Genomic DNA, 19839 nt, shown 5'->3' on the forward strand with positions numbered 1-19839 from the left:
GGTGTTTTGAAAAAGAGAGGAGGGCGGTGAGCACCGACTAGCTTCGCACATTGTCCTTTTATTTTGCAGGTGAGTCTTATCCAGTTTAGTTCCTGGTCACTTTGTATTTTCCTTCTGCTGGCCGGCAGGCCGTTAACCGTCTTCTGAGAAGATGCTGTGGAACCCTCCGGCGGGATTTGCCAGCCGAGCCCCCAAACGCCACTGGCTCAGGTACCCGCTAACGTGCGAGGGAACCCCTGCGTGCTGACCAATGGCAGCGAGCCTTACTGGGCGGTTAGCCAGCTGTACCCGCGGCCAATAGGCGAGAGACTTCTTGTTTCCTGGCAGAGCGGGGTCCCGGCACCGCGGCGCTCGGGTTTTGTTTGGGTCCCGGGTGGAGGGCCCGGGTGCCGGGGCCCGAGGTGGCGCCTCGCTAGCGGGAGAGGGAGCGGGATCGCCGGCCCCGAGAGAGGTGAGGGGCGCTGCGTGGAGCGCGGGCCCCGCTAGCCCCGGCCCCGCCCCCTTGTCAGCCCCTTTCAGCCCGGAGCCCCTCTGGAATGCCACCCCACCCCCGCCCCCGGCCCGGCCCACCCCGCCCTTCACCCCGGCCGGGGGCCTCCCCGGCCCCACCCCCACGCCCGTGGCCGCACCTCTGACCCCTAGTCCCTGCCTAGAGTGTGTGTCTGTCTCGCCCCTCCATGCCTCCGAACCCCACCCTGCCTTGGGCGAGGTCGGTCAGTGTGAGACGAGGGTCTGTCGGAGTCGAGGGTCGAGAAGCCACTCCTTGCCCTCAAGTGGGTGCCTACCAGCCACTTTTTTAGGGGTGCTCAGAATACCCATCACTGACCCACAACTACTGCCAGCGTAGCTTTTTCAGGGACTCTAGTGCTTTGGCAGGGCGGGAGGGGGCCGGAAACAGACCCATGCCCTAACTGGAATTGAGCTACAGGTGAGCAGGTGGCTTCTGCCCAGTTTCTTTTGTCTTCTTGGCAAAGGCCGCTGTTCTCTAGCTTGCTTTCATAATAGGAATAAGATAGTAACAAAAAAAAAAAAAAAAAAAAGGAAGAACCAGCCCTTCCAGGGCTCAGGGGAGCAACAGACCCAGTGCCTGGTCGGTACTTGTGAGGACAGGGGAGTGGAGAGAAGCAGCTGTCCACTTAAACTTAGAAACTCGGAACTTGGTTCTCTTTGCTTTGCTGCGCTGGAGAGTGGGGAGCCAGGCTAGGAACCAGAGATCCAGAAAGGCCCATCTGTCAAGATGGCCATGTGTTGTGGTGGGTGTATCTGGGCTGGGTGTGGGAAGTCTGACCTCTCAAATGTTATTCTCTATCCTTTGGGCTGCAAAAAAGTTTAGAATCTAGCATTTCTCAACATGGTTAAGCCATTGAGTATTTCATTTTGGAATAGCCAAGCTGTTGTAAAATGGGGTCCCTTTAGGTCAGTTTCAAACCCTTAGTGTGGGGACAGAATACTGCTTTATCTTAGCCTTTGCTGGAAGGCCCCTTCTACCTTTTCTGAGGTTGAAAGAGCCTATTGCTTCTTAGGGCACTCCCTTAGAATAGTTTTCACTTATCAGGAGGTACCCAAAAAAACTTGTTTTCATTTTTCTTCCTCTCCTTCCTACACCTTCCCCCTCCAACTTTTCCCCAGCTCTCAGGGCCAGAGTGGGCAGGAGGATGCTTTCCCGGCCTCACCATGGAGCTGCGCTGTGGGGGCTTGCTGTTCAGTTCTCGCTTTGATTCAGGGAACCTAGCCCACGTGGAGAAGGTGGAATCTGTGTCTAGCGATGGGGAAGGAGGAGCAGGTGGGGCACCAGCTCCCATCAGCAGCATTGCCTCTTCCCCTGACTACGAGTTCAACGTGTGGACCCGACCAGACTGCGCTGAAACAGAATTCGAGAATGGGAACAGGTAAGAGGAAAGTAGAGGAGGGTGGAAGAAGGAGAAGAGATGTCCGTGTCCCCAAATCTGTGCTCAGTCAGCTCTCTTGCCCCATCTCTGCCCTTCCTCTCTCTACCCTTCTCCCTCTCTCCTTGCCTCCTCCTTACTGAATAGGTCTTTCCCAGTTTCAGTTGCTCCAGCTGTCCCACATGCCCTGTCTCCAACCCTCAGTATCCAGGGACCTGTTTCTCCTCCTCTGGAACCTGCAGGTCATGGTTCTACTTCAGTGTCCGGGGAGGAACTCCAGGGAAACTCATCAAGATCAACATTATGAACATGAACAAGCAAAGCAAGCTGTATTCCCAGGGCATGGCCCCCTTTGTGCGCACACTGCCCACCCGGCCTCGCTGGGAACGAATTAGAGACCGGCCCACGTTTGAGGTAAGTTCTCCATGAGGAGGAAAGACAGACTGGGGTACTAAAAGTAGAGGAAGGACAGGAAAGAGGGGTTAGCCTCGATACGGAGTCCTAGGCAGACGGCACACCAGATTTTGGTATCTACTTTCCCTCCAGTGCTAGCTGGAGTCCAAGATAAGCCCCTGTCTCAGGAAGCCTAGAAGGAGCCGACTGTCCTATGGAAAGTCCCAGAGGGAGGGAAGCTGGTCAGTGTGCTGAGGGTGTAAGGTCAGTTTAAGGTCAGTTCCTGGTGATCCCAGTAGGATCTTAGTTCTCACACCAACGGCCCCTCCCTCTTCCTCCTCTGCTCCTCAGATGACAGAGACGCGGTTTGTGTTATCCTTTGTTCACCGTTTCGTGGAGGGCCGTGGGGCCACCACCTTCTTCGCCTTCTGCTACCCCTTCTCCTACAGTGACTGCCAGGATTTGCTAAACCAGCTAGACCAGCGCTTTCTGGAGAACCACCCTACCCACAGCAGGTGCCAACTCCGTCTTACTCTTGCCACACAGTCCTGGACCAGACAGCATCTCTGCCGCTTCTGGAACTTGCCCCAGGAGCCCTGAACCATAAACATCACCAGTTCTTTTTTCTGTACAGAATATGGGACCTTGGGTACTTTTGACAAATAAGTGTCTGTGTGACCTTGATCTCTCCGCACCACCACCTACATTCCGCTCGTCCACCTGCCCAATTCAGCCTCTTAATATCCCAGCTCCCGTCAGTTATCCAGAACTTGGTACTGCCATTGCCCAGCAAACCCTTTTTTCTGTCCCAACAGAGGGCAACCGTATACACAAAGTCATCTATTGTAGGGAGCCATAGACTGGGGAGAAAACAGGTTCATGCTGTCCCGTACTCTGCATTATGGCAGTGCAGACCACCCAGATCCTCAGCCTCATTTAACATCATGAGGGACTGTAAGGTCCCAAAGGTTAAGGTGAAAGACCAGATCCTACAAATCCTAGGCTGGCGATGACGCTCGCCTCTTGTTAGGATGGTAGCGGCTTCTCCTGGCTTAATGACTTTTGTCCCCACAGTCCCCTGGATACCATCTACTACCACCGGGAGATCCTTTGCTATTCTCTGGATGGACTTCGTGTGGATCTGCTAACCATCACTTCCTGCCATGGGCTTCGAGAAGATCGAGAGCCCCGTCTAGAGCAGCTATTTCCTGATACCGGCACCCCCCGACCATTCTGTTTCACAGGCAAGAGGGTGAGTGGGAATTGCCTAAAGATAGTACCTTGGCCTTTCCTTAGCCCCAGACCCTGCCGACAGCTTAAGGCCACATTATCACTGGGCCTCCTAGCTACAGCCTTAGTCTGCACTGGGAGGCAGGCGTGGCCACTCCCACTCCACTCGCAGACTCAGCCAGCTGGAAATCCAGTGGCTCTTCTGCCCCCACCCCCCATATCCTGTTAGCATGAGCTACAGAGTGACTGGCCTAATGACCACTCTCCTCTCCATCTCAGATATTCTTCTTAAGCAGTAGGGTACACCCTGGGGAGACTCCATCTAGCTTTGTCTTCAATGGCTTTCTGGACTTCATCCTTCGACCTGATGACCCCCGGGCCCAAACCCTGCGTCGCCTCTTTGTCTTTAAGCTGATTCCCATGTTGAACCCCGATGGTGTGGTCCGGGGCCACTACCGGTAAGAAGCCTCCCCAGCCCATCAGGATTGTTTCTGGTCCCCCTTGTGTCCTTGATCTCAGTGAAACACTATCAGCCTCTCCTTGAACTTCTGTGTAACAGTCCTCTTGCACCCCAACAAGGGCAAGCCCATCTCCTTATCCAGAGGCCAGAGAAGGAAGGTGGCCTATCTTGTGGCACTCTCTGGAAGGAGTAGTTAGAATGGCTGCAGGTTGCGCTGGGTACAGGGAGCTGCACTTAGCTGGGTCTCCGTGGTAGGGGTGACGGCAGATCGGGGAGAGGGCTGGTCCTCAACGCTTGCCTTCCTCATGCAGGCTGAGCCTCTCATTTTATAAGTCCGTCTCCCATGGTCTCCCTTCCATCCACGCTCACGTCTTCCCCACTGGCCCAGCCTCTCCAGCCCGCTTCAGTCCCTGTCCTCTTACAGCACAGACTCGCGTGGAGTGAATCTAAACCGTCAGTACCTGAAGCCCGACGCGGCCCTGCACCCAGCCATCTATGGGGCCAAAGCTGTGCTCCTCTACCACCACGTGCACTCCCGTCTGAACTCCCAGAGTCCCTCTGAGCACCAGCACAGTCCCCAGCTCCCCGTGGATGCGCCCCTTTCCGACCTCGAGAAAGCCAACAATCTCCAAAATGAAGCTCACCTCGGGCATGCATCTGATGGGGACAACCCTGAAGCCTGGCTGCAGACCAAGCCAGCAGAACAGAAGTCCAGTGGTGTGTGGATTGTGCCCCAACAGTCTGCCGAGGCTGAGCAGCCAGCCCCCAACACCATCCCCCCGAAAGAGAGTGGTGTTGCTTACTATGTGGACCTGCATGGACATGCTTCCAAAAGGGGCTGCTTCATGTATGGCAACAGCTTTAGTGACGAGAGCACCCAGGTAGGGATCCCCGAGTGTCCTGAGAGTGTGGGGGCTGTGGCAGGTCAGGAGAGAAAGCTTAGGCCAGGGACAGAGGGGAGGTGGCCTTTTGGTGGGAAGGCCTATGGCTGTAAGAGGTATTCTACCTCCCGACAAGCTTCCAAGGGCAGAGAAGTGATGCCAGTGGGGCTTTGTGTCTCAGTCATTACATCATGATCTTTGAACGAAGGTCAAGCTGTCAGCACTGTGGTCTTTATTCTAGACTTTGGGAAAACAGGGGGAAAGGAAAGGTTTGCATTATTGGAGAAAAGAAGCTAAGAGCTTAAAAAAAGGTGGATTTGTACCTTTCCAACACCTGGAAATAATGTCAGGCATCCGGTGAGAATTCCAGAACACTGCCTACTGCTGATGGTTGTAATGGTATCTGCCACGGGATTAGTCACACGGCCTCCTGCTTGCCATCTCTTCCTTGCCCGTTCCTCCCTTCCGCCTCTCCTGAGTTGCCTTTTTCCTCCCCCAAACAGGTGGAAAATATGCTGTATCCAAAGCTGATCTCCTTGAACTCAGCACACTTCGACTTCCAAGGCTGCAACTTCTCAGAGAAGAACATGTACGCCCGAGACCGCAGAGACGGCCAGTCGAAGGAGGGAAGCGGCCGGGTGGCGATCCACAAAGCCTCAGGGATAATCCACAGGTTGGCTGGAAGCTGGGGAGTAGCAGACAAAGTACCTCCCCGAGAGAAAACACCACCCGGTCTAGGCTGTCTGGGCAGCAGAGGACGGCCCAAGCAGCCTCAAAAGACAGGCTCCTCGTGTGTATCACTGTCTTTCGTCTGGGACTCTGTCTTGTGGGGACTTCCGGGCTATGCCAGCCTGTGCCGAGGTCGGGCCTTAGCATTTTGATCATATCCACTTTTTTCCAAGTGATTGCGTCTTAGAGCACCGAGGCTGTCCCCCATGGTTCTGTCCCGATTCTGTTGAGGCAGGACCCTAACAAAAGTCTCTGTGTCCTAGCTACACACTTGAATGCAACTACAACACTGGGCGCTCCGTGAACAGCATCCCTGCCGCCTGCCATGACAATGGGCGCGCCAGCCCCCCGCCACCTCCAGCCTTCCCCTCCAGATACACTGTGGAGCTGTTCGAGCAGGTATGGCTACATGGGGTATGTGGGGAAAGGGGGAACCTCCAAGTCTGGAAGGGCCTTCGCTCCTGTGGCCTGACTCAGGTCCCCTGAAGAGAGGCTTACCACTGTCACCATCTCACCCCTGGGATTATTTCCCTCAGCTCGTCTAAAGGCCGGGCCTTGACGGTCATGGTATCGAGAGGCTGAGTAGGCACCATTTCTGCCCCCACATCACAGAGAATCCCCAGCACAGCTGACTCAGAGTCTTTGCCTCTGAGCCCGTCTTCCTCTTTATACTGTGTTTGTTCACTCCTGGGCTTACAGGCATCACCTCTATGCTGGTCTTGATGACTTCTAGGTCCCAGGGCACACAGAATTCCAAAGAGCTGCAGGTTATTGATGAGATCGAGGCACCTTCTGCTAGGAGAATTCCTTCCTGTGCCAGCCAGAAAGCACACCAGCTCATGCCCGTAAAGGAGGAGGGCCCCCCAATGAGCAATTGTTTAGGGAACAATTTAGGAAATCTGCTGAGATAAACAACCCTGGCACAAAATTTGGGGCACCCACTGAGAAAATTTGAGGCCTGGTCTCTCCTTCCCTTCCACTGTGCTGTGCAGCCCACCCCAACCCAGCAGCCTGGGCTGGAAGTCCCAGATGCTGAACCAGACTCCACTACCCTGCAGGTGGGACGAGCTATGGCCATTGCTGCTCTGGACATGGCAGAATGCAACCCATGGCCCCGGATTGTGCTGTCAGAGCACAGCAGCCTCACGAACCTCCGTGCCTGGATGCTAAAACACGTGCGCAGCAGCCGAGGCCTGAGCAGCACTGTGAGCGTGGGCATCAGCAAGAAGAGAAGCTCTCGGACTCCGCCCAAAAGTAACAGGTAAGACCCACAGGGTGAAGGAGGAGAGGGTGTGCAAGTGAAACAGGGCTCTAGAGCTAGAAGTTCCAAGGGATTTGTGTTCCTTCCCCATCCAAAAGGACCACATCATAAATAATTTCAGAGTAAATTAAAATTGGTAAGATGAATGCATTTTTTTGAAAATGGGATCCTCTTCCCTTTTACCTGGGGCTACGTACTTCCTGGGCATCTGAAAACCAGGCCAGAGGCTTCCCTGCTCAGAGCCGTGCCCAAAATTAAATATAACTAGTGGAGGTGGGAGCAAGGTCTCAGCTTCCAGTGATGGGGAACGCCTCAGGGTCCAAGGGCCATCACTACTGGGATAAGAGGGGAATTCACTGAGAGTTCAAGCTGCCGAGAGACACCCTTGATAGTTCTTAGTATGCCCTCTGTGAGAGCAGCGATGTGCAAACAAATGCTTGTGGGCGCTCCAAGATCAGCTGCCGTGCCCCGGGTCAGACACCTTCCTTATCCACGGACGCAGATTCCTCCCTTCTCCCTTGTAACGAGTCCCTGTGCCCATCCCCCCAGAGGTGCTTTCCTGAGCACAGACTCAGGGGGAGGCCTTGGGCCATAGGCTCCCCGGCCTGGGGTTAACCAGCCTCTGCTTCTTTGCAGCGGCTTGCCTGTGTCCTGCCCTGAAAATCCCTTGAGCCGGGCACGCAGTTCTAGCACCGGCACGAGTGCTGGGGGCAGCGGCGGCAGCCAGCAAAACTCTCCACAGATGAAGAACTCCCCCAGCTTCCCTTTTCATGGCAGCCGGCCCACAGGGCTGCCAGGCCTGGGCTCCAGCACTCAAAAGGTCAGCCACCGGGTGCTGGGCCCTGTCAGAGGTAAGCCAGTCTGGGAGCCCCTGCAACAGGTGTTCAGTTGTTTGGGGCACTGCTGGGGGAAGTGAGAGCTTGAAGAGACACACTTGGCTGGGACCAAGGGGGTCAACCAATAAAATTAGTTTATAGCAGCATCTGCAGCCTTTCCTGTGACCTTGGTGTTCCCTGCGCCATGAGCCCCAGAGCAGTAGAGTGTTTGGCCCAGGCGAGAGGCCTGGGCACCTGGGCTGTGTTCCATGCTGGGGAGCAGGGGGCTTTCCAAGGCCAAAACACTAGCTGAAGCAGGGCCATGCTGAAGTGTGGAGGCTCCACGGCAGGGCTGGCATCAGTCTGTCCTGCTGGGAGCAGCGTGTGTCCTCACACCACAAGCCACAGCGCTGTAGGGCCAGAGACCCCTAGCCAAGGTCTCTGCGGGATGAACCTGTTCCTGGCTTCAGAGCCTGCCCCGAAAGTGGTATCAGAAGGATTCTAACTCTTCCAATGAGAAATGGAAGAACTACAGACAGCTTCCGTTTGAGGTTTACTGAGCAACAGTCTGGCCCTTTCCAGCGGTGGCCACGGCTGCTCAATGGTGCATCGGTAGCCCGAGGCTGGGCTGGAGGAGACCCTGCCTGTTGAGAGTATGGGTTCAGATGTATAACAGGAACTGTGGGCCTTCAGGGAAAAAGAGGAAGGCCAGTGGAGCCATTCCTTGGGAGTGACTCAGACATTGGTGGGGAGAGACTTGTGCTGCCACTTCTAGAAATACACTAACCGCCAAGTCAGTACTGTCCGTGGCCTCTGGGCTGGAGAAATCCTGCCAGAGCGTGGAGGCTTGTCAGCTGGAGCTAAGAGTTCTCGGGTCTTCAAGCTGCACTCGTCCTCATTAGCGCTTCCCAGGTGCATACCAGAAGCGGGCACTGGGCCAGTGGCTGTGGCAGTCTGACTGCACTAGGTGGGGCAGCACGGGGAGGGGGCAGCTTTGACCAGTGAGACATTATCCCTGACAAGCGACGCCGATACCCCTGCTTATGTTCCAAGCCCCATTCTCTGAGATCCTCCCATCACTGGGACAGCAGGCTTTTGTACACTGTGTTTGAAGGACAGATTAAAGTAATACTAACCGTTTATTTAAATAGCATTAAACAGTGAACAAAATAGTATCACATATATATTTCATCTGATCCTCACGAGGCCCTGCGGGGTTGATGGTATCTCTGTTTTTCTGGTGAAAAAACAGACGCCGTGGAAGGAGGACTTGTCCAGGAAGCCACAGCTGTTAGTGGCAGCGTTAGTCAAGCTTCTTACTATTCAAACTTCCTCTAATTTCTTTTCCTTTTTTCTTTTCTTTTTTCTTTTTTGTCAGCCTCTCATACCTTTTCACTCATAGCTCCTAGGAAGGAATGTCAGCATCCTAGATTCCCTTTCCCTGACTACAAAAGAGAAAGAGGAAAGATTCCTCTCTAGGTCCAGGTCTTGCCTGGAAGATTCTAGGCAGTTTCTAATCAGTATTTTATTATTATTATTATTTTATTATTATTATCACCCCAGCCCACCCCAGTGCAGAGTGCTGTGTGAAGCTCCTTCAGTGAGGGACACGTTACTTCTCCCAGATAACAGAGAAAAGGTGCATATTCAGTACTAAGGATTTCCTTACAGGAAACAGACCTAAAAACAGACAGTCAACAGCACATAAAAGCACACACTCATTATAAACACAGGGGACTTGGGGAGCCACTGTTGTAGATAAACTCAAGAGTAATTAGCCAAAGAATGTTCTGTTGAGAAATGGTTTTGAAGAATGGACGGTAGCATACGGCCTGACACAGAGATGCCTGAGATGAGAATGGGAGCCAGGACCAGCACTGCTCTGTAGAGAGGACAGGAAGCAAACGTTCCTAGCTGGCTCAAAGAGCCAGGCACAGAAGTTAGGAGAAGAGAGGTAGGAGGAATAAGTTCAAATGTCTTGAAAACAAAGATTAGGAGTTAACTGAGACATATGGCAACAATTGTGTGCTCCAGAGAATGATGAGAATGAAAGATTTATGGGAGAGCAGCCTGTGTGTACTGGGCAGGCGGGGGAGGGGAATCCTCGCTCTAGTTTATACGTGAGATGACTAATGGCTGTACCAGGGTCCGGGAAGGAGAGATGAATATATTTATCAGAAATAGAGGTGGCAGGGTTCAGTAATCATGGACGGCCAGACTAAGAGCTTCAAGGCTATCAGCCAAAGGAAAGAGTCACGGTGATGTTAAGACATTGTCTGGAAGAAAAAATGTTGAGTTTATTCTAGAGATGCTTGGATGTCATGGTCTATCTATATGGAGATGTCCTGCGGGCAGGAAGAAGAGCCAGCCTGTAGAAAAGGTGACATCAAGGTTGGGTCTAGGTGTCATCCACACATGCAGGTAAAACAAGTGAGAAGCGAAGTTCTCCCCAGGGGAACGAACTAAGAAGCAGAACAAAAAGAGCTGTCTCGGGTAAGAGACACCTGGGGACTTGCACCCGTATTTGTAAGACCTGAGAAACTAGGTCTCTAAAGTCACAGAAGGTTGAGAAGGGGGTTACTAATGAGACCGAACAGGAATGCTTTAAGGAGGTGAAAGGTCAGAGCGCTGGAATCTCAACTATAAGTGCTACAGTTTTTGCTGCTTCATCTCCTAAAATCCCTGAGAGGCCTGCAGGATAGGAGACTGGGCCTGGCTTGAGACAGGGACCTGCAGTACAGACTGCGGTGCCTACACTGGGCTTCCTCAGCCGACCCTCAGAAGAACAGCTTTGTCCGGCTGACCTGCCCTATAGCTTTGCGCTGTTTCCTGGCTCCACACATCTGGCTCTTTGGCCCCTGGCACGTCCGGACATCCTCTGTCCTCCAAGGTAGGAAGACACAACTCCCCTATCTCCGAGACCTCACTACAAAGCAGCTGAGCCTTCCAAACCCAAAACTGAGATTGTGATTTGACAAATGGGTTTTTTCTGGCTTGTAAATTTACGAGAAATTTTCCACTAATGTATAAAGAACATATCACACTTAACTATAGAACTAATTCATGACTATCCTTTCTTGGCCAAAACAGAGCATGAGATTGTGCTATCCAGAAAACTTCAGAAAAAATCTAAGCAGCCAGCCAGAAACATAAAGCAGAGGTCCAGGGAGCTAGTCTGGCAGGTTCTATCCTCAAGGCTGGAGGGCGACATTTTAGAAGGCCACCCTCTAAGGCAGACTGGGGGAAAATGGGAATGTTCCTGGGACAAAAGGCCGCGAGAGCCTCTGAGGAAGCCCTGACCCCCGCACCCTCCAACTGCGGGGCCGGGAGCTGCTTTACTGCAGTTCCCACAGCCGCAAGGCAGGGCCTGAGCCACACCTTCCCGGCTCTGCGGTCAGGCCCCAAACCAGCGGCCACGGAAGCGCTCATGGCACCAGCAGCTGCTCTTGCTGCCGAGGAGGGCGAGCTCACAGGAGTAGCTAGTCCATGACTGAGGCAGGGAAGCCCAAAGCCTGCAAGATACTGATACAAAAAAGTTGGTACCCACGGAGCTCGAAAGCAGGCTTGCACGGGGACAGTGGATAAATCACCGGCTTCTCCTGTCCTGGGGGGCATAGGACTAAGGGGAGGCCAGTGGGGCACCCAGGGCTCAGAGTCAGGCCGAGGCCTTCGCGCATCGTGCACCCTAGGTGCTTCCCCCAAGTACTGGCCGTGGATTCAGGCAAGTCTCTCTCAGTAACAACCTGGGTCCATCTGGCGGGCCCCTAGAGTAAAAGACGAGGGACAAGGTCAAAGTGGAGGCTGTCAGCTGGCATCCTTCCACTGTCCTCCCCCCTCCCAGCTCTGGCCCTTCCACCTGTGACTCCTAGACTCTCTCCCGGCCTCTGCCATGGCGTGGCTCAGCTGATGGGCCGCTCTCGGCCGAGCAGCTCAAGCCCCATGGTAAGTGAGACGGATGGAGGAAGAACGCTTCCCGCCCCATCCCACTTGTACTTTTTCTGCTGCATCCGGATTACAGCTTACTTGAGGGCAGGACATGTCTCCTAACACATCTATTTATTCCCTTAGCACCTAGCACTTACTAAATGAGCAGCAAATACTTGTTGAATGACTAAAAGGCAAGAAGTGGGGAGCCGAATAAATGTTGGTCTCACCTTCCCGCCCTTCAGAGGGCATCAGTGAGGTCTGTGATCATACCAGTGAGTCACTAAGGGTGCTACACAGAGGGACAGTTCCAAAGAGGTCTCGATGGGGATGATGCTAGACCCAGGCCCAAGTCAGAGAACTGCTCCTCGAAGTTGTGAGACCTTTAGACTATCCATTCTGACTCCTGCCCTGGAAAGGGCAGTCCCCCTCTATCTCAGACCCTCACCCCAGGATTAACCAACCCCTCCCAGAATGAAATCTCTGGCTGATTACCATAAAAATGCAGTCTCACAACCTCTGGAAGCAAAGCTGATTCACATATCCCTCTGCACTCAGCCTTAAGCCACTGACTACAGCTCAGAACCAAGAAGTAACGGAGCTGGGGCTCCTCCCTTAAATCCTCTCAGTGGGGACTGAGTAAGCCTGGATTATACCAGGGGCCAGAAGTCAAAACACGAGAAACTGGGCTGTGTGCTCACACTGCCAAGTTTACAGGCAGGCCTGGCCAGGTTTTAGGACCATCTAAGTGAGTTAAAATGCTATCTTTAAATGCCTTATCCTTTCCATATTAGGGCTCTCTCCTAAACCGTAGTGGTCCCCCTTCCTTAAACTCTCATTAGGGGCAGGATTCTCGAGTCGTATCTATAGTATCTTTCCCAGAATACCTACATTCACACAGTTTTTACATCATATGCCTATTTTGCTTCATACCTTCCTGAATATTTCTGTTTTTGCTGTAACCTACAAATGTCCCAAAGGCTTTCATTCGCTTTCCTACCTTTCCTGTGATAGGTAAGGTGGGATAGATGAGGGGATAGGTGAGGCTTCATCCTTTAACATGATTTCAGCATACCCCTACGTATAAGTAGGTATTCCTCGGATCCTCTAGAAACTCACTGTTTCCATCCTTGATCAAGTTCAGGTTCATTTCTGCCTATTATATACTGTCATTTGGACATCATCCTGATATCACTGTTTTACTGAAGATTTACTCAGGCCTGGGTTCTACAGAATTACTAAGTCATTGGTGGTGGGTAACACTTCAGGTTATTTGATTGTGGCTGAGTCTCTGACTTCTGTTGTCTTTCACTGCTATGTCACCTCTTACTAGCACCCTATGGTCTGTTTGTTGTTGTCGTTTACTGACGTAGAGTTGACAGGTCTGGTTATTTTTGACTCTTGTCTGCAGCTGGTACCCAGCCTCTCAACAAACTTCTCAAAGCTACTAGCTTCTGTCCTGAAATCTCTCCCTTTTTCCTATTGCTTATTTATCTAAGAATCAATTTTTAAAAATCTGGGTTGGGACTTCCAAAATTAGCCTTGTCCCTGCTAGCTACTTCTCAGTATAGCTGGACAAGTTATTGTCACCTTCTTCCTGAATTAGAGGTGTTTTCCATCTAATACATGTTGCTCTGTTAGGGCCCAACTGGCATCCTGGGACCTTCACTGACTTCAGCTCCGTGAAGGTTAATAGTCCATTTGGTTTGAGAGCATGTTGGCACCTACTGTCCCTCCGTGATGAGGAAGGACCTGCCAAACCCGAAAGCTTCCCCACCCACTCCAGCCACCATCTGCTCTCAGAGCTCGTAGCAGTGAGGCTTCGGCCACAAGGACTGGGCCAGAGAGCTGCCACACAGGGTTGTAAACCTGTGTCCTTAAGCTCAGAGATTACTGAAGCGGCCTGTGGTCTGTAGGGTGTCTGCTACCCAGGAAAATGAAACCTTTACTAAAGTGTCTCGTTTTCTAGGCAGAATTTTGTAGGCACTGGGATATATAGACTGGAAAAGACAAAGTCTCTATACTCGAGAGGCAAGTTTCAGCAGAATACTAGTTAAGATTTACTGAGTACTATGTGCCAAACATGATTCTTAAGTACTTTAGGTGACTAACTTATTTCATTAAGGGGACAAAAATCATAAACAATTACAAGCCGAGTGAACAAAGGACAATGAAGGGAGGGGAACAGTTAATTCAAGCTGTGATGGTCAGGGAGGCTACACCGAGGTGACATTTGAGATGGGACATGTAAAGTTTAACCAGAAGAGGAAATAGTCCTTGTAGAGGAACCAGAGGGCTCGCTGCCCCAGGGGCAACAGCAGAGGGTATGAAGGATCAAGTCAGCATCCTACCAAGGATGGGTAGACTGGAACCACAGCCGGTGGAGCTCTGAAGGCCATGTTAAAAGGTTGAGACTTTATCCTTTAAAAGACCTTTAGTATCTCCCCCTGGCCTGAACCAAGTGATTTCTCATCAGGTCTAGGTTTTGGAATAATTTCTGGCACCAGCGTGAAAGATGGATTGTAAAAGGTTACAGATTCAAGCTAGGACAACCAGCAGGGCATTTTTTCCAAAAGCCTAATCAGAGAGAGACTTGTATCTGGACACAGGCCACGGCAAGGTTCTCCTTTGAAGGAGGAATCCAAGCAAAGGCAGAGGCAGTGTTTTCCACATTTGGTTAAACACAAATCAAAATGTAAGCAAGGAGTCAAAAGATGAAACAGGGCTTCGAGCCCATTTTTCATCAAGATAAGAAAAACAAAAGAAGGATGGGAGAAAATGAGTTTTGCTGGAGTCAGGAGAGACTAGCAGGGAGAGATGCTAATGGACACTGACCTGTAGCTCTGCGGAAATGGCCAGAGAGCAGCCTGGGAGTTTAGAGTATGCAGAGCAGGAAGGGACCAAGGGTAGAATTGGGAAGGGGTTGTGGGCACTGGTACTTGGGGTCAGGAAGAGCAAACAAAGAGGGGCAGTTAAGAGGTGGGAGAACCTAGAGGAGTCGTGTTTCAGAAGCCCAGCTCAGTAACATCTCTGCTGGAAGAGAACTGAACTGTTCAGAAGTGGACAGGTGAATGAGGTTGTTTAGCCCCAGAGAGGTGGATGAGGGCTGGCTGTGGCCTGGGTAACCGGAATAAATGTCACAAGTCTTCCTACCCATCTGAGATTTACCTCTGGAGAGGGCTGCTGGTGTGAGGACAAGCTTGACAGCCGGCATCTTCTGAGCAGGGGGCACCAGCAGGGCGGTGGGGTGCCAAGGCCTCGCTTATTTGCCCTTTTCTCTCCTGTGTCCCTTCCACTCAGAGCCCCGAAGTCAGGACAGGAGACGGCGGCAGCAGCCACTGACCCATCGCCCTACTTCAAGCAGCCTGGCCCCGTCCCCAAATCCTGCCCCCGGTTCTAGCCTGGCCTCTTCACCCAGCATGGGCTCCTGTCTGCTGCCCAGTTCACTCAGCATATCAGGTCTGTACCCACTGCCACCGAAATCTGGGTGGGCTAGCCTTGGATCTTGCCACAGAGGGTATAGACCAGGCTCCCTACTAGGCTTACACCAGCCCCTTCGGCTCCCTTGCCCCGACCTGGACCTCTTTCTTGACTTGATGTAATGCAGCCCTCTGCACACCAGGAACATCAGTTACCCTCCTGGATTATCCTAGACCCCTAAGCACCTATGCCCTTGTACAGGAAGCTGGAAACTGTCTTTGTAGAATAAAATAAGTTACCATTCCTTGAGTGTCTACTATGTGGCAGGCACTGCTCTAGGCACATCACCTCACTTAATCCTCATTTTCATAGCTGAACATCCCGAGCGCCTGCTACTTTGAGCTGCCTCACTCCAGGAGCTGGGCAACATTAGACAAAACTGAATGAAAAAGGCATCGGCCTTTCACTTGTCAGCATGGCAAATGCTGTGTAACCACATCATCCACATAAAACCCAGGCCACCTACTCTCCTTTAAGTTACACCCCAGCTGTGCAGAGGACTGGGTGGGAATGAGTCCGAAGACTCCAGCCCAACATCTTGTAACTCCCTCAGAGTTCCCTCAGAACTCCCAACCTGTCCGCTCTCTTCATTGGGTAGCCCTCGATCCACCATCATGGCTACTGACTTGACCCTTAAACACTTACCCATCTGGATGGGATAGGCTCTAAGCTTTAGACATTCAGAATGGTTCAGCTTGATGGGCTCTGATTCAAGATCCAAGTTGCTACTGCAGCCCTTGGACCAGACTAGAACATGCCATGCTTCTCAAGCAGGGGCCATTTTGCCTACTAGGGAACATGTGGCAATGTCTAAAGACATTTCTGGTGGTTACAGTGGAGATGGGTTACAGGGGAAGAAGAAGGGCTATGTAGTGGGTAGAGGCCAGGAATGCTGCTTGACATTCTACAATGCACAAGACAGCCCCCCACAACAAAGAATTATCCAGCCAAAATGTCAGTATTCCCAATACTGAGAAAACCCTAATCTAAAGAAATTTGCCTCTTCTTCTCCATGGTCCCCTACCCTGATACGTTTCCTTTGTTCCCTAGGGAGCAGCTGCTCACTCCTGTCCTCAGGGGATAAGCCAGAGGCTGTCATGGTGATTGGGAAAGGGCTGCTAGGACCTCGGATCCCCTGTATCAGGACACGATTGCAGGTAACATTTCTGGGTCTTCCCCAGCCCAATTCTGGCAGAGCCCAGCAAGGCACTATACATCTGGGCAGTGGGAGGGAAAATGCTCAGCACTGCTCTAAGCCTCTCCCCTCGACTGTATCAGAAAGCTGCTCTCGTGCCTGGGTGCCTCTGTCTGTCCATTGCCCCCAGTCCCTTCAGCCAGGTTTCTTGCTTGCTTCCAACCCTTGTCCCCTCCAGATATACCTCAACCTCAGCCTGCTAGCTTTGGCTTTGCCTGCCCCTGCCCTTAGCTTCTCCTCTCTTTCTGCCCAGACCTGCCCGAGGAGAGTTCCCGCCAGGAGGGGTCCCGGATTCCCCAGGTAACACATCAGGTTGCTGCTCCTAAGAACAGCTGTGCCGCCAACTCCAATTCAGTCCGGATCCCCATGCTAAGTTGGCTAAAGCCGGGTACAGGCAGAGACTGGATGGGTGAAACCTAAGCTGCTCTGGCAGGGGCTGAGGCACAGAAGGCTCCGAGGGAGATCTACCGATTCTCCAGCTGCTTTCCATACACTGTTTCTCTATTTAGCCAGATGTTAGCCATGATACAACCATGGAGGTTAAATGCCTGATCCTTTTGCCTCTCCTAGTTAAGTAAGACTAGGATCATAGACTGAACCCAAGAATTCTCTAGCTGTGACCCTGCCTTACCTTCTCAGCCAGGGACAGTACCCAGAAATTCAAGGTCCCAATACCTATGTTGACTCCTATACTACATTCTTAACATGGAAACTCTAGAAGCAAACCCAGAAGCAAAACAGTTCATGGAAGAATCCAGCCTCTTAGCCCACCCCCTATCCATACAGGCTAGGCCCAGGTTGGGCCGGGGCTCACCGCCGACTCGCAGAGGGATGAGCGGCGCTTACGGCCCCACATCCCCTATACCCCGCACCAGAGAGAGCAGTGAGCCGGAGCCGGGACCCCACTCTGCACCAGGGTGAGCACCCGGGTCCAGTCCCTCACCCCACCTCACTTCTATCCCTTCATTCCCATTTCTGCCATTCAGGATCATTTTCTTCCCTCTCTACTCCCTCTGGCCCCCAAAAGACTAAAGGTACTTTCATTAAGAATGTTGTTCCCGATTTTTTTCCATCATGGCCTCAGTCTTCCCTCCAAACAGACAAGAAAACAACTTCATGTTAGGGCCTAAGGCCTCGGAGCTGGTCCATTCCAGCATCGGCCCACTATGCAATGCTCAACCCCTCTATCCTTACCCATCTCACCTTTCCCACCTCCCAGCCCCTAGCGAACAGAGCAGAAGAGGGGCAGAGTTTTCACAACCCTGATTCCTCTCTCTTCTCTGTTGCAGGCCGCCTCAGGCCGGGCCCCCACGGCCCCGCTCTGCCCCTGCCTTTTCTCCTATTTCCTGTAGTCTATTTGACTCCCAGTCCCGGATTTGTTACAGCGGGGGGCCCTTGGGCCAACCTGAGGTTTGTTTTGTCCCTAAATCTCCCCCACTCACTGTTTCTCCCCGGGTCTGATGCCTCAATCTTCATGCCCAGTATATAGCCCCAAGATGGGAACACAGTGAGAAATGTGCTAGTCCCCTCCCTCAGCTGTTGATTCCATGTGACAACCATAACTCCTTGGAATGCCAGCCACCCTCTTCTGAGGCATCGCAGAGCATCACCTTGAGATAGGACAAAGCAGGAACCTGCTACCCCATCCCTCCCTCCATAGCACAAGATTTTGGGACCACAAAAAAATATATCTATATTTTTATATTGGGGGGAGGGAGTAGAAAAGAAACCCCTATTCTGGGCCCTACACAGTGGCAGCTTCTTGTTCCATAGGGTTAAGGAAGACTTTGAGGAAATAAAAGTTGTTTGAAAAAATCCAGGTGTAGTTGCTTTGTATGTTGTGATGGGTAGAGGGGTGAAGTGAAGTGTGAAGGCCCCTCATACCCTCCATCTTGCCTCAGACTATGTCCTGGAACCCTAGAAAAGAGGGGGAAAGACCTGAGGTAAGGAAGATGCTGCAGCTCTCCGCTGGGGAAATCCTTCAGGCATCAGCTTTCATCCAGCCTGTCCCCCCTTTACATTTTTGACCCACACTTAAGGCTCCCCCCCACCCCCACCTTTCCCTAGGACTTGGGTCTATAGTAACCAACTGTTCACTCAGGGCCCCTTACCCCAGAACACGGAAATAGAATTCTACATCTTTACAACCACACACACGCACCCACGCGCACACACACGCACCAATTCTGTCCAAATAAAAGCCTAAACAACCTTAGGGAAGTGAGGACTACTTAAGTGAAGAGCCCAAATGCTCATCCTCGGATGGCGTCCTCAGTACCTTTATTCCTACCGATGTCAGTGCCTCCTTGTAGCCAAACCCCCAACTTGGGCATAGGGGCACCATGAAGACGGGGGCTGAGGATTAGAAAACTCACCCCCATTCTAGCAGGGAGCAGTTTAAGGGGGGAGAAGGCAAGGCACTGCAAGGCTCTCCCTACTGTGTGCGGATAAAGGGGCTCAATTCTGGACTATATTATGCTTGGCCCGACACTTTCTGATTTGAAGTTTCGAACCCTGCAGGCCCTGGCGTGGCCTCGCCACTCCACTCTCCGGGGGCTGGGCGCTAAGCCCCGGACCGTTACCTGGGGCGGAGAAAGCGCCACTTTCATTCCTGCTTCTTGGGATTGTTGACGGCCACGTAGTGATAGAGAACGACCAGCAGGAAGAGCGACACGCCCAGCATGTTGGCGAAGATGGCGAGCTGCACGTCTGTGATCATCCTACGGAGAAGAGGAGGGACTGAGCCTGAGGCCCGCGCTCTCCTCGCCCAGGCCAGGACCCGTCCTCGCCCCCAGTACCAGCCACCGCCGAAGCGCCGTGGAGCGCGCCTGCGTGCCTCTCACCTAATCAGCTGCGCTCCCCGCGAGGCGGTCTGCGTACTAGCTGGAGGTAGGAGTCCCGGCCCGGAAGTCGGTAGCGCAAGCGCAAGCCCAAACCGGGCACTTCCGGCCTGGCAGCTCTGCCGGAACCGGCTCTCTAGCCCCGCCGTCTCGCTTGCTCCCCGCCTCGCATTGCAAGGGGCGGAGCGTCGGGCGGGGCTACGGAGGGGCGGCTCCCCCGTAGGGGGCGGGGCGGGTGACCCGCAGACGCGCGCCTGGGGCCGGCGGGGCGCAGCTGGCTGCAGCTGCCAGCCGCTAGCGCGGCAGGGGCCCGCGCAGAGCCGTGGCCACCCACCCGGAGCTCGGCGGTGGGCTAGGGCGAGGGTGCGGCGGCATAGCTGGGGGAGAGGCTCGGCCTGACCCCCCAGACTCCTACTCCCTTTCCTGCCTGGCCCCCCGCGCAGCTGCCCATCCTCCGCTTCCCGGCTCGGCCCAGCCAGGTGCTTCCTTTAGGCCCTGCCCTCAGGGTGCCCTCCCTGGCCCCGGCAGCGAAGGGGTTGGTGAGCGGCGGCTCAGAATGGGGAGAGAACTGGGGCGGCCGGGTGCTCCTCTTCTCAGCGCCCCCCTTTTTGCCCACGGCCGCCAAGTGGAAGGATCCTGCCTGTGATCTGAACAGTGCCTCCCTAACTCGGGCTGGCTCCCCCCACCCCACCCCCGGAGGTGGGCGTCGGAAATAGGGCGGACCCTCCCGGAATCAAAACCCAAA

At 53.2% G+C, this 19839-nt stretch overlaps 2 protein-coding genes across 7 annotated transcripts; one reads left to right on the forward strand and one right to left on the reverse strand.

The window, feature by feature from the left end:
* The first annotated feature begins 189 nt into the window (after positions 1-189).
* Positions 190-18899, forward strand: AGBL5 (AGBL carboxypeptidase 5). 6 transcript variants are annotated; one of them, XM_047747100.1, is made up of 16 exons: positions 190-210; positions 1630-1889; positions 2129-2300; positions 2631-2794; positions 3354-3531; positions 3789-3967; positions 4394-4850; positions 5354-5523; positions 5843-5978; positions 6638-6840; positions 7477-7691; positions 14880-15038; positions 16110-16216; positions 17041-17171; positions 17544-17664; positions 18775-18899. In XM_047747100.1, exons 2-16 carry the CDS (start codon positions 1675-1677, stop codon positions 18883-18885), a joined length of 2718 nt encoding a protein of 905 aa, XP_047603056.1. In that variant the 5' UTR covers positions 190-210; positions 1630-1674; the 3' UTR covers positions 18886-18899. The 6 variants fall into 6 exon arrangements, 5 of the variants coding, with proteins under 5 accessions (XP_047603056.1, XP_047603055.1, XP_047603054.1 ...); XM_047747099.1 differs by lacking the exon at positions 190-210 and adding an exon at positions 319-451; XM_047747098.1 differs by lacking the exon at positions 190-210 and adding an exon at positions 583-928.
* Positions 17941-18973, reverse strand: OST4 (oligosaccharyltransferase complex subunit 4, non-catalytic). The gene is made up of 2 exons (XM_047747111.1): positions 18837-18973; positions 17941-18171 (listed from the first exon to the last, which is right to left on the reverse strand). The coding sequence occupies exon 1, from the start codon at positions 18971-18973 to the stop codon at positions 18860-18862; it is 114 nt and encodes a 37-aa protein (XP_047603067.1). The 3' UTR covers positions 17941-18171; positions 18837-18859.
* Positions 18974-19839: the final 866 nt, after the last annotated feature.

This window comes from Lutra lutra, chromosome 9 (genome assembly GCF_902655055.1).
Source record: "Lutra lutra chromosome 9, mLutLut1.2, whole genome shotgun sequence".
NCBI lineage: Eukaryota > Metazoa > Chordata > Mammalia > Carnivora > Mustelidae > Lutra > Lutra lutra.